Here is a 15,920-nt window from a genome sequence, read left to right as displayed (position 1 = left end):
GTATCCACTTCTCTTTTTTTCTGGGTACTGCAGCAGTCAGACGTTTGAGAGCCGTATTAGTGGTAAATAGTGTCCTTAACTACAAGTGTCTCAAGCCTCAAGCACTATGCATTCCAAATGGAGAACACAATTACTCCCTTTCAAGGCTTGCATCTCAAAGGGAGTGAATGCACGCAGTAAGGGCATGATCAATGAGATAGTACAATGGGTAAAAATCAGATAATACATTAAAGATCTACTTACAGTTGATCAACCCATCGTTTTCACGAAGGCGGCTACATTAAAGAAATAGTCCTTGACAAGATACTGAAAACCATGCACCTTATGAATTGCTAATGAATCACTTCTTAGTAGGCAGAATAATGCAACGCACATTCAGTAGCATCAAGTGAAAGAGAAAGGCTCCTCTGAACTCACCCAAGATGTGAATGGCACTGTCACAAATTAACAACTGAAAGAGGGTGATCTAAAGCCAAAAACTGAAGGGGGCGGTCCCTAAACACACTCTCTTTATAGTATTTATAAGAGGTTTAACAGCTAGCAACGCATCGCAAGTAAGACTTTAAAATGCAGACAAATAATCCTTTACTAAAAAAATGTTTTTTTTAGCTCTTGGACCACGGTTGTGATTAATTTTAAGCTATGCTTATGATACATGTGAAAATTGGTTATTATACAGATTTTCCAAGGAGGTTTATTTTTATTTCTTTATTTATTATCACTTTCAAATTCGTTTAAAATATTTCAAACAAAGAAAAATGAAATGTGGTGGTGTGTGTCTTCATCCTATTGTGATTGAATCATAGTAAGGCCTTCATTCTAGGAACAACAAGGCCTCTGCTAAAGATGCAGGATTTACAGAGCTTGGTCACTAAAGTAGCCACCAGTGTTAATATGTATGTATGTTTATATGTATGTGGTATTTGCACAGTGCAAACCTAACAAGAAGGCAACAGAAGGCTGTTCAGTCAAAGGATAAGATACAATCACAGTGAGAGGTTAAAGAGGTAGTAAGATACGTAGATTGGAAGTGGACTGCTACTTTGTCCCTACATAGTGTTATTAAAGAGGAGTATCGTCAGCTCGTTCCTAAAATGGAGCAGGATTTGGTCAGTCCTGATGAATACAGGGTTGTTGTTCCATATCCTGAGTAAGCTGGGGAAGCCCTGTTGCCTTATTTTCTTTTTCTTCATCTCAAGTCTGACGGTGTCCTGGCTGCAGGTTTGGCGAGTGCCACCAGAGCTGGTGAGCGTGTCAGCTAGACTGCTGGGGATGCCATTCTATGGCTGTCACTCAATCTCTGCGGGTCTCAAATCCTTGCACTAGTGTCCTGAGGAAACCACAACATTTCTCTGGTGAATTTTTAAAATGATTGCTGTGGCTATTTTTATTAGACTGGGGACTTAAGAGAAGTAGAGCCAGTTGTGTTCAGTAGAAAGTATAGAAACCTGAGCTCTTTGTTCTACTTGCTGCTCCTAACAACAAGACCTTCTCTATTGCATTATTTTTGGCTCAACCCACTGTACTTGTGCTCAAAGCATTCACGGCATAGAGAGTACGGATGTGGCCAGAGAGTTACCTGAAGATTAAAGACGTTGCTCAGCCCAAGTACTCACGCTCCCAGCAGTGACTGCGGATGAACAGGAGATTCGCAGACAAGACACAGCTGATCCACCGTGTCCTAAACCTTCTTCTGTGCCTCTCCTTTGGTGCATAATGTGGCCAATTGTTTGCATACTGTGGATATTCTTAGCGTAATAGTACATAGCCATATTGTAATGTTTCCACTTCATTATTCCGGTATTTTTTGCATGTCTATGACATTATCTCCTCAGGTGTCTGATGCCTCCGCATGTAAGATTGGTGTAACCTGAATGTATTCTTCCATGCACTCACTCACCCATTCATTAATCCATCAATTCCTACACTCAATGCTTCAACTATGCATTCATGCACATACCCTCTCATTCATACATCAATGCACTCACTCATCCATCCAACCATTTTCTCATCCTGCCATTCCCCTACCAACACACATTCGCCAATAATTAATGAAGATTCACTTTCACTTATAAAACAGCCATACCTATTGGTTTTGTAAAGATTGTTTAATAAACATATGTATGAAAGTAGGGCTCTAGAGGGGGAGAACTCGGAGCTCTGGTCGCCCTAGAAATTATGACCGGGTTTTAAATCCTATCATCCGTCTCACCTCGCAAACAGGGTGCATTCCTTTCACACCCATGCCATCGGGTGTACACACATTGTAGGGATCTGCACGTGGGCAGCAGGGTTGGACACTACTTCTGCAGAAAAGCAGAGCATACCTTGAGGTGCTGAACTTGTTGGGTCAACCACGGTAGTTAGAATAGAAGTATCTAACAAAAAAGAACATTGAAGATGACTTGTTAAGTTACATTACTTTTGAAGGAGTAGCAAAGAACAAGTTTTGTAGCAAAAAAGGCACAAGAAACTTTTCGAAAAGACACACACACAGGGCCCTCCGTACAAGCTGGATCCCCCAGCACTTCCAATAACTGCCGAGCTAGAGGCATGCGCAGTCCACCAATACATTACTATCATCTTGCGATCTTGCACTTAGTGCACTTCAGGTGCCCCCATATGATGAGATTTGCAAAAGTACATCAGCTGTTGCTGACTTGCTTACAAGAGGGCGGAGACAGCTGGGGGACTGCAGTGCGATAACTTACAGAAAGCGAGCATCAAAGGATTACTCGATACTTGAAGCAGGAGAGGGGCAGAACTTGCAAATCCTAAATGTTGCTGATTGGTGCAGGGCCCTCTAATTCCAGGACAGCAGAGATAATCTCGTGGTATGTATTCGATATGCTTCTACAAGGACCCATTTGCATCCTGTAAATTAGAGGGCTGCTATAGCTCTGGGCCGAAGTCCCCTCCCGTCAACACCTGCTTGCCTGTTGCATATCAGTGGATGCAGCTATAAAGGACCTGCCTGCCTGTTGCATATCAAAGGGTGCAGTGTTACGGGAGCTGTCTGCCTGCTGCATATCAAAGGGTGCAGTGTTACGGGAGCTGTCTGCCTGCTGCATATCAAAGGGTGCAGTGTTACGGGACCTGCCTGCCTGCTGCATATCAAAGGGTGCAGTGTTACGGGACCTGCCTGCCTGCTGCATATCAAAGGGTGCAGTGTTACGGGAGCTGTCTGCCTGCTGCATATCAAAGGGTGCAGTGTTACGGGAGCTGTCTGCCTGCTGCATATCAAAGGGTGCAGTGTTACGGGACCTGCCTGCCTGCTGCATATCAAAGGGTGCAGTGTTACGGGAGCTGTCTGCCTGCTGCATATCAAAGGGTGCAGTGTTACGGGAGCTGTCTGCCTGCTGCATATCAAAGGGTGCAGTGTTACGGGACCTGCCTGCCTGCTGCATATCAAAGGGTGCAGTGTTACGGGAGCTGTCTGCCTGCTGCATATTAGAGGGTGCAGTGTTACGGGGTCTGTCTGCTTGTAAATACCAGCAGATGCAATAGTACATGATCTGTCTACCTCTTGAATACACGAGGGTAGAGTTATGGCCCTGACCATCTCTTGAATATTGTAGGGTGCAGTGGTGCATGGACTCTCTACCCTCTGGACAATAGAATGTTGCGCCCCTCTCAGTAGTGGGTAATACCAGCAGACTACAATATGCCTACCTATGGGACGCTCTGGAGTTCCCGTGGAAGCTGTAAAGAAAAAAAAAATCAAAATATGAATGATTACAATTGGGAAAGCCTTGTCCACTTTCGAAAAACCGTTGAATTGGTCACTACTGTTTCTCACGCCTACCGCTGTCCAAACCCCCCACTGCAGGCCCCGTTACACACACATACTCTAATGCCACCTACAGCTCGCCTGCTGATACACAATGACCATCAGACGACTGTGCACGAGCCTTAACATTCACCGAGATACTGAAAGGGACTGTGGTGCCCGAGACAGCGTCACTGACACTGAATCGTGGGTCTTTTAACAGCTTGTAGCGCAGACATTTATGTCGATGCTTTGTGTTGCAAAACTGATGTGAGACTAATTGACGTACATCGCCATCATTAATGTCATCACCATAGGAAACTCAATAACGCCTTATGACAGAGTTGTGTCCTGCAGAGGAGTAAGTCTCAAAAGTGAAAGGGAGTACAACAGGATACCCTCACACCTCTCATTAGAAAAAGTTCTTACTTCACAATTGTCCAAAACAAATGAAATATTAAAGCCTTCATCTTCCCCTGGCTCCAGAATAAAAGATTTCCTAAGAAAAAAATGAAAAAATGTGCCTGCTGTTCCCAGAAGAAAGTGAATTGTGAGGGGTGGTGGTTGGAGGAACATTCACCGCATATGGTGCAACTTGTTTCCACGGCATGGGAGAAAATTAAAATGTCTAATCAAAGCACAGTCGAATTAGGGGCACATTTACCATAATTGCATATAGAGCGGCTATAGGAAGGTGGAGTATTATGTGGTGATGTTGATTAGCCTTCATCATGCAATTCTCTCACATAATCCCAAAGATAGCTCTTGGATTCACAATAATAGATCCTTAGCCCAGTCCTGGTAGTGTGGCAGAGAGCAGTCAGTCTTTACTAGAGGAACATGTGTTAAGCATTTCAAAATATCAACATGGACAATAAATAACTGACACGACTCAAAAGAATTCTGACACCAATAATTAAAAACGATAAAGCATACTTTCATATAGATTTAAACACCAAAATGAAGTGAATCAGATAAGTACAACGAGAGTTATGGATTTTAGAAGTAAAAGTAAATAACTTTAGAACTGTGGTCAATGGGAAAAAGCACTATTGGCAATCGGTCACTTGCAGGTCGAGTTGTGTGGAACCCAAGGATGATAAATGTGACATTGGTCCCAGGACCAAGCCACAACAGTCAGTTCGATTTTACCTGGCTCGAGAAGCCTGGGTGGAGAGTTGTCCTAACTGCCAATGGTGGGGAAGTAGGAGTGGCAGTGGAGCTGGTTTTACCACTTATACAGTGCTGGTGTGAAAACAGTAGCAAAAAGTTGACAACGAGGCCACTGCCAACGTCAGATGAAGGTGTTCCCTCGAGTGCAGTGCCAAGTAAAGGTGGTGGTTTCTGGACTGATCACCAACAAGCCTTGGCAGTGGTACGGTCAACAAGAAGTTAGTTTGACATCCGGAGGACTGGGGAAAATGGTAGCTGCCTGAAACTTGCTGGAGGTCAGGACTACTTTCCCACAATGCACTGGACAATCTTTATTTGAGTGATCCCTCAGACGGCCTGATGTACAGCAATTATTTGGTATATTGTTTTTACGTGCGATGTGCAGGAGACTAGTGCCACTAGTCCAGGTGAGTTAGGCGTAGCCTTTGGCTCTCAAATGAGTGCCTCTGTATGGGGGAATTGGTCTTTGGTCTGGGACTAGTCGTAGTCATGCAGTTTCAGGAAGGTTGCCGCAGAGTATCACGTCTTTGGTTTCTGCAGCTCCTGTTGTCACAGACTCTGATCTCTCCTGTGCCCTTTGATGCAAGTCAGATAAGAACTGAGGTTCTGGTGTCAGGAGTGCCCCTTAAATTCTGGATTTCGTGGTGTTAGGGATGTGGGTGTAAGTAGCTAATGGGCTATCAGCCTCAACGGCAAATCCCCCAACCATGTCCGGGGTTGTGTGTCTCCTTTCCTATCTAGAACCCTCTATTCTGGCACTTTTAAAATAGCAGAAACCTTTGTTAGCTGTACAGACAAGTTGGCACACCATAGAGGTGTGGCTAGCCTTCTGGGGCTGTACACCTCCTGAATACCTAATTATCCTGCCTGTCAAAGTGCAAATGGCCTGGGGGCGGTGGGAAGGCAGTTGCCTCCTTTGGGAGATAACCTGGTTACGTATCACAAGCGGTGAAGGCTTTGAAGCTCACCTTCTTGACGAGCCAATTCACTAGCCATCCTGTTAGGAAGGGAGGTGTGACCTCCTTCCCATCTAGGCCATGGATTCTGACTCCTCGGAGAGTTCACACCTTCTGGCAGTGGATCCGATTCCTGTCTTGGCAGCAGTAGCTGCAGGCTGGCAGGCAGAGCACAGGAAAGGATAGGGCAACCAGGTGGGTAACCTCTAGAGTAGCCACCTGGGTGCATACCACATCATCCTCAACACGAGAATCTTGTCGGGGTGATGAGGCACATTGTTTGATACCAAAGATTACATATTTTGAAGGTACTAGAATGTAGCTGGTGACCTCAAGTCTACCCGGATGCCAGAAAATGTTATCCTATGAGCCACTCACCACTTATAGTAGCCCTTAATCGAAAAGACTACTATGGGGACTTATATGCATGCACTTATATATCTTCACCTTTAATATAATGCACCCTGCCTCCTGGGCTCAGGAGGCCTTCCTTAGGGGTGACTGGCATATATTAAAAATAGTGCTATGACTTTTCCTCATATGGTGGGGACAAAGTGTGAGGGCGAAGTCACTTTCGAGCAATTTGCAATGCTCCTGCAGTCTGCAATGGCAGGACGGCTGTCATACTTGGGTCACCCAGGGTGGCACAAACAGTGCTTCAGGCCTTGGTGACCCCTTTAACACTCGTGCCATGTGAACCACTGGTACATATACTAGGGTCTTATAAAGGGGTTAAAGTCCTTGCAATTGACATTGCTAATTCAAATGTATCTGTTTTAGGGAGTGAGCACTGGTACTGGAGCCGGGACCTCAGGCTCGAGTGAACTTTTGGAGTTATAACCAACAGCACTGGAGCCAAAAGTGTGTGGGCGGTGACAATACAAAAAGTACACTTTCCTGCAGCGGTGCAGCAGGAGATCTTGCTGCACTGCATTACATGAAAGGGAGAGGGAAGAAATACTCAATTTTTACAGAAACATACAGCATTTCTGCTCTGTTCTTACGCCGGTGCACTATGTGTTGCCCAGCACCAAAGCATGCAGCTTTGCACCAAAGTGCAAGGGTGTCTGTGTTACAGGCAGGATTGTTTTTGTGTAGGAAAGGACCCCTTCTTGTACAAAACCAATCCTTAGAGCATAATCCTTTTCCCCTGTGTGCTGCAAAATGCATGGACATTTCTTTAAGCGGTCTTTTGTGCAAAGCGCATAAAACCTACAGCACCTGACCCAGGTTCCATCAAACAATGTCATGTTGCCATTGATCTTTGTTACAGATAAAATTAGAAAGACTTTTAAAAATAAGGGTTGTGAAGTTATGGACACTTCTTTAGCATTGAGATGTCTTCCATTGGAAACCTAATGGATCTCACTTTGTCAAAATGAAGCAGAGAGTCTCCTAACATTTTATCCCATCCAGATGATGACCCAGTATCTTACTTAGTGGTTAAAACGTTGGCATATGCAATAAGACTAGGAATGATTTACACTCATTTGTAAAATACTGACTCCCCATGTTAAAATTTTCCTATTAATTTATTTCGAAAAAAAATGACAAATATCCAATTAGGGGAATTTGAATTAGCCTCCAGCTTCAGTCCTCTGAGTGCTTAGCCCTGAATGAGGTGTGAAAACTGCTTCCAGAGGAAAAGTCGAAGGCCTGGGTGTGGGAGGTATTATCGTTCCACCGATAGCATGACTTTTTAGGCAGTGCCCAGAACCTGATTAACTTCAAAGAGGCCTCCCCTGTCACAGATAAATGTAAGCTGACACCTGGGCAGGCTATTTCTTCCTCCAGTCGGCCAGGCTCCAATTTCATTGGGGAAGGATTTGACCCTGAACTAGTTTGAGGTGACCCAGAGAGTCACTCATTCCTTCTATACCGGAGGCCCACTATCAGCCATATTCATGAAGTGAAATTGCGCACGCAATCGCTGCGAAAATGCAATTGCGAGCGCAATTGACGTAATCGGCATTCAACACCAAAATAGCGAATTCGCTAACAAATAATAGCGAATTCGCTATAAAAATCGCAGAATCTCGGTAGCCGATCATAAGCGAATCAGAAAATGCGACAAACCACGGATTCTGCGAAATAAATTGCGAATTCGCTAAATAATCGCAATCGCCATTCATAAAAAATCGCTAATAGCAAAAAACCCAAAAATCGCTGTTTGCGCGGCGCAAATTAAGGAGAACTCAAACCAGGTGGTAACTATAAAAGCCATGATAAAATTACATTTGAAAAACCGTTGGCCAATCTGCAACAGGTTCAGGCCTAACCATTCACACATAAGGACATTCAGCAACAGCATTTGGAGTGCCACAATCCAGGAATGTACATGGTGGTGAGGCGTCGAAGGCTACAGCGAGCAGCACAGAGGAGACGCAGGATCTAGGGCAGAATTTTCCTCCAGCGGGTCACCTTGCTGGGCCAAACCAGAGAGCAGATATATGCAAAATATAGGCTGAATGGGGAAATGATAATGCAGCTAATACAGGACCTTGACCCCCTGATGCAGCACCCAACAAGCCGTACCAATGCGGTGCCTACACATGTGCAGGTATTGTGTAGCCTGCACCTCCTGGCCTCTGGAAGTTTCCAGGGGATAGTAGCGGCTGCTGGGGGGATATCCCAGCCCACCATGTCACGCTGCCTCCACACTTTCGTTGACGCCATGCTCACCCAGCTACAGCGTCACATCAAATTTCCCACGAGCCAACAGGAATTGGACTTGACCAAGCTACAATTCTACGATGTAGCCCATTTTCCCCATGTACTTGGATGTATAGACGGTACCCATGTCGCCATCTGCCCACCAGCTGCCACAGGGTATATGTTTCGCAATAGAAAGTCTTACCACTCCCTGAACATACAGATGGTGAGCAATGCTAAGTCATACTTCACTGACATTGTGGCCCAGTACCCAGGGAGTACCCATGACTCCTTCATATTCCGGCACAGCGGCCTCCACTCACGACTGGTCAGGGGAGAGTTCGGTGAAGGACACCTACTTGGTAAGTGCACTTTGTCAACAATGTCACATTGCTATGAAGTAACTGCGCAGCACAGCCAATCACCATCTGCTCCTCTCATTCAGGTGACAGTGGCTACGCCCTCCGTGAATACCTCCTGACCCCTTACTTCAACCCTGCCACACCCCAGCAACGGCGTTACAATGCTGCACACATACGGACAAGGAATTGCATGGAAAGGACATTTGGCCTGCTCAAGAGCAGGTTTCGCATACTGCACAAGACAGGTGGGGCCATGTATTACAGTCCAGCAGTGTGCTGCCGCATTGTGGCTGTCTACGCAATACTACATAACATGGCAACCAAGCGACGGATACCTGTCGACATCTCTGGCAGTGAATCTGAAGGGGACGACCGGCCACCTCCACATGTACGTCATGCCCGCGGAGAAGATCCTGCGGAAGGACACAGGCGCTGCAACCACATCACTACAAACTGTTTCTAGTGCACACATACCACTATCACAACACTGCACCCATGCATGACGAATGAAATAATGACATGAGTGTGTATGAAGTATGACCTTTCTTCTTTAATGTTACATCACAATAAATAGGCCTTCAAAAAAGAAATTGTCTGATGGGGAGTGTATTACTCCATACCTCCCCATGCTGGGGTATGGGGTTTGCAGGACTCAACTGCATGGCCTCCCTCATATTTTTACAGTCCTCAGCGATGTTGACGACGAGACGCCCCAAGTCGTCTCTCCGCATTCTCAGGGACGGTGTTGGCCCTACTCCCTGATGTTGGCCGGCTGCTGCGGCGAGGTGGAGGCAACGGTGGTAAGGAGGCACTGCTATTGGTCGACGCAGCCTCACTTGTGTCGTCACCACCCTCTGCTTTTTCCCGGCCAGTGGCCTGTCTGCCAAGCACAGCTGCAGTGAGTAGGTCGAGTGACCTGGCCACATCCTGGCAACACTGCACCATTTGTGCCTGCATAGCTAGTGAACGACGTGCCAGCTGAGATGTGGCGTGGCCAACAACATGGTTAGACCTAGTGTAGGCCGATAGGCGGGCCAGTAGTTGGCGGTGGCGTCTACGGGTCATGTCCTGCTGTGAGACAAGCAGCTGGTTGTTCTGTCTCACAGCTGCTGTCATCTGGGCAATATGTTGCCCATTTGCCTGCATCTGTACAAGCATTGCTGCCATGTGGCGTGCCTGCGTGCGATGCACCACCAGCATGCGGCGTTCAATTACCAGGCCTGGGTCTGGTGTTTCTGGAGCCCTGCCGGTGCCTGCTGGGCCCTGGCGCTGCTGGCGCCTCTGTGCGATGGTCTGTGACCTGCCAGCTGGTGTGTGCCTCGTCTGGCTCCGAGACGCTGGTGGTGGAGCCTGTACCACTGCTGTGGCGGCACGGGGTGTTGGTGCAGTAGCTGGTGCTGGCTGCACTGCAGTGGATGCAGGGGTGGCCCTGTCGGCACGGGGTGTTGGTGCTGTAGCTGTTGCTGGCTGCACTGCAGTGGCTGCAGGGGTGGCCCTGTCGGCACGGGGTGTTGGTGCTGTGAGTGGTGCTGGCTGCAATGCTGCTTGATGTGATGTGCCAGGTTGTTGGGAGGACTGTCCCTCACCCTCAGTGTCCTCCGGGCTCTCAGCAATGTGTAGCGCATCACTATCGGTGCTGGCTTGATCCCCTGCACCTGTAATGTGAAAGGGTGGATGATTAATGTTATGTGTCTTGCACAGGAAAATTTGACACATGCACGCAGCCTTGCTTTCCCTGACTGGGTTTTGTTTAGACTTAGCAATGAGTGCTCTGGCACTGTTGGCCTGACTGCGGGCTCATGCTTACACTACAAGTACCACAATGCAATGGGGCTTTTTTGGTGTGCTTGGTCTGCATATTTGGGGATGTCATGGTGCTAGTTCAGGACGTATGGACATTGTTAGGGGACTGGGTCGCAGTCGCATGGCACTTACCTTGACTTTGTTGTTGGCCGGGTCGAGAGGAGTCCAGCTGAATGACCCCCACGCAGGCTGCTGGCGCTATAGTCTCCTCAATCATGTTCTCCAATGGGGTGTTAGGTGTGGCCAATGCATCCCCTCTACCGGTGCCCAGTTGGTCCCCAAGCCGCAAAGCAATCCGCTCCTTGGAACGTCCTCGGAGTTCATACCAGCGCTTCTTGATGTCGTCGATGGAGCGCTGGGTGACACCGACGGAATTGACCTTGGCGCGGATGCGCTGCCAAATCCTGCGCTTCTCGGGCTCTGGCACCCTCCGAGAGTCTTTACCAAACAGCTTCCCATAGTCATTGCACACCCTCTCAATGACATACTCCAATTCAGCTTCGGAAAATTTCATTTTCCTTTTCCTCTCCTGCCCAATGCTCCCTGCTGCATCCTGGGACATCTTTCTGACCTTTCCTTTGGGCTGGGGTGCTGTAGAGTCTTGCTTTTGGAGCTCCAAACTTTCCTGCTGCCACTCCCTGGCTCTGTGTTCGGTTTGTGGGTGTGGTGAGCCTACTTCCTGGTTGTGATGTCATCAGTGGGCTCGAAATGCGCCTTCCCGTTTTTGCGATCTCGCAGTTAGCGAGATCGCTAATTGCGATATCGCTATTTGCGATATCGCTATTTGCAATATCGCTATTTCGGCATGGGAAATTGCCGAAACTGCGATTATTTAGCGATTGCGGCTAGATCGCAATCGCCAATTGCGATCGAATGCGAATCGCAATTTTTTTGCGCTTTTTATCATGAATGCCATTTTGCGAGTCTCAAATAGCGATACGCTATTTTTCGCTATTTGCTAATCGCAAAATGGTAGCTTCTTGAATCTGGCAGTATGACCCTTCAGTGGGACCCTTCAGCGGGCCCGATCCGTATCCACATAGGGGAGGGCAATATCAACAAGGACCCTATGGTTGTGGGTGTGCCAGTCGTACCCCTTTCAGGATGTATGCTGCCAAACTTTCAGAAGTCTCTGTGGGAATTGTAGGAATCACCATTGCCTTTGAGGGGAAGTCTGCAACTCTGTGCAGGCAGAGAGGTGGGCATGGAATCATGCGTGCCCTTTCCAACGTCCACCATTGATGGGTGAATTATTTCCATTTCATCTCCTGGATGACCCAGAACAAGCACATCCCAGAGGGGCCTTTCTCATATCCATCTGAGTTGGTAATACTCGAAGACGTATGGACAGTGCATACCATCATTTGCAAGGCAGAATGCTTTGAGCAAATGAGGAAAATAATTCCACACATTCCAGTGGCGCAAAATGGTGTCAGAAGATGAGCTACAAATGTCTGTGTCCCTTTCTCTAGCGGAAGAGTGCATCTATGAATGGACAAACTCCTCCGCAGGTCACTAGTAAAGAATATTTGTTTTATAATCTGGCTTTAGTTATGCGTTAGTGCTAAAGCGTCTGTCTCCTGCTCCTAAAATGAACAACGGTAACAGAGTGACTACCTGAAGAGAGAGTAAAAGACATTTTGAGAAAAGCACCAACTTAATATGCGCCTATTCTGGGAAAAGTGATAATTTTATGAGAGCAAACAAATCTATAACTGAGAATATAAAACTAAGAAAATGACTATACGGGAATTTTTGCTGAATATGAAAGTATGGCACATTAACAATAATTCTGCATGCACCATAACATAAGATTGATTCAGGGAATTTGAAATTTTTCCCTCCTTTATCTAGACAGCATGTCCATTTTAATTACCTCCCAAGATATCAAAGTTGGATAAAGGAAGTGCTTTGTAAATGTTAACAGAGGGGCAACCCATGGCTCCGATTCTCACTTAAAATTTAAAAAAAATAAGATTTCACTCTGTGGACACCCTAAAACAGCATTTGCTTTCATTGCATTCTTATAATGCCTGCTCCGCATTTCAATAAAAAGTACCATCATTACTGTTTTGAAAACAACCCACACATTTTGTGGGTTGTGTGGTCTCACAAAGTGAGTCAAAGCCCAGCATGATTGAAAATGATGACTTGTTACTAGCATGCATCAGGGACATTTTCACAATATTCTTCCTGGAACTGACGTGCCATAAAAAAGGTGCAGTGACTGCCTATTGACTCTGACTGTGGTGACTAGTGGCTGTCCACCGGTGGACAGACCTCTGGTACAAGAGTTTCTAATGGTAGAGCCGGATAGGGTCTCTTGTCGGGAACCCAGCGGTTCCATCAACTCTAGATGAAGCAAAGAAACACTAACTTTGGTTGGAAATGACTTCTGTTAGTTTATATAGAGATTCTGCTCTGTCAAACAAAAAAGGAGCACTGTAGTCCAGCCTCGGGAGAAAGGGGTAGAGACTGGTTAGACTACAGTGGTTAGTGTGTGGGAGATTTGTACTGCTGGGCATCTACACTTTGAATGGAGATACTCTGTAATTTTGTTCCAAAATGTTTTGAAGGTCTTTGTTTTGGGGCGAAATGTGCGTGCTTTCTAAAGGAGGGAGAACTTTTAAATTCTTCCTTGATGTCAGTTAAGTCAGGAACCTTACGACCACATGCACAACCTATTTAGGAAGTGCAAACGGTGCGAATCGGTAAATTCGGCCGTTTGCGATTCCTAAATAGGTTTTTGGGATGCATCAAACATTTTTGGCAAAATCTCTATTTTTAGCGAATTCCAAAAATGCGATTGCTTTTAAGGAATCACAAATTTGCGATTCCTTAAAAGCAATGCACGAAATTCCAGGGGAAAATTATTCCAGGCCAATGGCCCAAGATTAGAAAAGGATCTACCTCCAGTCCCACTCGGATAGCTTTTTGAAATACTGGCCAAATGGCCATGAGCTGACCATAAATTCCTGGGGGCCAGCAAGAGCATAGGCACAGATCCTCCTCCTCAGGTACACTGCTTCTTTGTCATGTAATGGTTTATGAACCAGGACCAGGGTTTTCAAAGGAATCCTCTTTTTAATCAGAAGCCAGTGAATCATTTTCAAATGAGGAGTCACATGAGTTAATGGAGAAAGGTTGAGGAACATTTGGGCTGCCACATTCTGCACCACTTGAAGTCCATGGAAAAGGTAATCTGGAAGACCCAAGTAAAGGGCATTGCCATAATCAAGTCAGGAAGTTAGTGCTTGAATCATAGTGTTCATCACATCAACAAATAGGAGAGATCATTCTTTTTTCAAAGATCGTAACAGCCCAAAACAAGAGCCAAACAGTGAATGGATTTCAGTGTGGAAGGTGAGGGCACTCACAATGAAATTCCTAAAGGGGTAGTACCCTTAGGGCAGAACATCCCCCAAACCTCTGGCGAAATGGGGACAAAAAATACAATTTCCATTTTGTCAGGATTATATTTTAGTCGTTTGGTGGACAGTCAGTTAAATGTCTTGGGGAGACATATTTTAATGCGTCTGAAGCCACCCAAGAGTCCAGGTCCTGGGGGCACCTCTTGGGGTTAAGTACTCGGTCCAGCAGGGGCCAGCTGAGCTCAGGTAGGTCCAGTTGCAGGTTCAAGTAAAACCAGTTGCAGAAGGCCAGTTGGTCAGTTGCAGGGAAGACTCAGAAGCTTGTTGAGTCCTCCTAGTTCACACAGGTAAGCAGTTAATTGGCCCTTGGAGTAACTCTGGGTAGCCTGCAAGCAGGTCCCATTTTCCTTCTCAGGTAGCAATGCAGTCTTTTGAGTAGAAGGGCAGTCCTCTGGCAGCAGGGCAGTTCTTCTTCTGTAACTTCCACAGATCCAGGAGTGTTCTAAGAGTTTCTCCCAATAATAAATATATATAACTGGTGTCTGCCTTTGTGTGAGTGTATGTTAAGTTATGTTATAGCCGTACTTTTTGAGCGCACGGCTACCCCAAAGGGTGTCCCGGCGCTTTAGCAAAGAGGCCTGACAAACCAAAAAAACCCAAAGGCAGACACGCTACAGTCACGATGATTACTTGGTGAAGAGCACGGTCTTCAGCTCCTTCCTAAAAGCCAGGAGGCTATTAGCCCTACGGAGGGAGAGAGGGAGCTCATTCCAGAAGCGAGCTGCCACATATTGGAAGGATCGACCACCCATCCGGACTCGTTTAGCCGCAGGCACCTCCATTTTGGCCAAGTCCGCTGAACGCAACGTCCTCCGCGGAACATAGAAAGCAGTACGCTTCCTAAGGTAGTTGAGACCAACCGAGTGAAGGGCTTTGAACGCCAATGTAAGGATTTTAAACCTAATTCTGCTAGAGATCGGTAGCCAGTGCAGCCTAGTTAGCAGCGATGAAGCAGTGGCTCTCCTTGGCAGGCCGAAAATGGCTCTGGCCGCCGAATTCTGAACAATTTGCAATCTAGACAAAAGATACTTTGGAAGGCCTGCAAAAAGTGCATTTGCATAATCCAGACGGGATCCCACAAGCGCCTGGACTATATTCTTACGATACTGCAGGGAAAGCAGTGGGAGGAATTTCCTGAGCATCTTAAGGATGCCGAAACATTTCCCCGATAGTCCCAGAATGTGTGGACGGAAGGAGAGATCGTCGTCGAACACAACTCCAAGATTTTTTACTTGGGAGGATTCCTTCTCAGGGGGGAACATGTCCTGGGGCCACCACGTCTTCCAACCAGGGTCAGGGGCACAGGTAAAAAAGAGCAGCTCAGACTTATCCGAGTTGCATTTCAGGCTGTGCCGCTGAAACCACGCAAAGACTGTGCTCAAGCAGTCTTTGATTCTGCCGCCGTCGAAAACCTCTCCCTTCCTGCAAGTGAACAGCAGCTGGGTGTCATCAGCGTATGAGATGACCCGGGCCCCAAATGCCTCCGCTACCTCCGCCAGAGGGGCCATGTATATGTTAAAAATGGTGGGGCTCAGAATGGACCCTTGAGGCACCCCCACCTCTAGCGAAGGCATTTCCGCGGAGAACGGGGGAGCCCAGATCACCTGTCGGCTAAGAAGGATTGAAACCAGTTCAACACCGTCCCCCGCAGTCCTATCTCCCTGAGTCTTAAAAGGAGACCAGCGCGTGGGACGGTGTCGAAAGCCGCCAACAGGTCCAGCATGACTAGCATAGCCTTTCCCCCCCGATCGAGCGTCTCCCTGATGGTGTCGGT

General features: G+C 46.9%; 1 protein-coding gene across 1 annotated transcript in view; it reads right to left on the bottom strand.

Annotated features, from left to right (window-relative positions):
- LOC147712229 (scavenger receptor cysteine-rich domain-containing protein DMBT1-like) overlaps window positions 1-15,920 on the bottom strand; it is a 1,653,398-nt gene that overhangs the window by 133,844 nt on the left and 1,503,634 nt on the right. The window contains exons 33-34 of the mRNA XM_086919604.1: window positions 3,673-3,702; window positions 2,328-2,378 (exon numbers count right to left, since the gene is read on the bottom strand). Of these exons, the coding sequence (XP_086775730.1) occupies window positions 2,328-2,378; window positions 3,673-3,702 (81 nt within the window). The remainder of the gene's footprint in view (window positions 1-2,327; window positions 2,379-3,672; window positions 3,703-15,920) is intronic.

Source organism: Lissotriton vulgaris, chromosome 5 (genome assembly GCF_964263255.1).
Source record: "Lissotriton vulgaris chromosome 5, aLisVul1.2, whole genome shotgun sequence".
Classification (NCBI taxonomy): Eukaryota; Metazoa; Chordata; class Amphibia; order Caudata; family Salamandridae; genus Lissotriton; species Lissotriton vulgaris.
The sequence above is the reverse complement of the archived record's forward strand: the minus strand, read 5'-3'. Positions and strand labels throughout refer to the sequence as shown.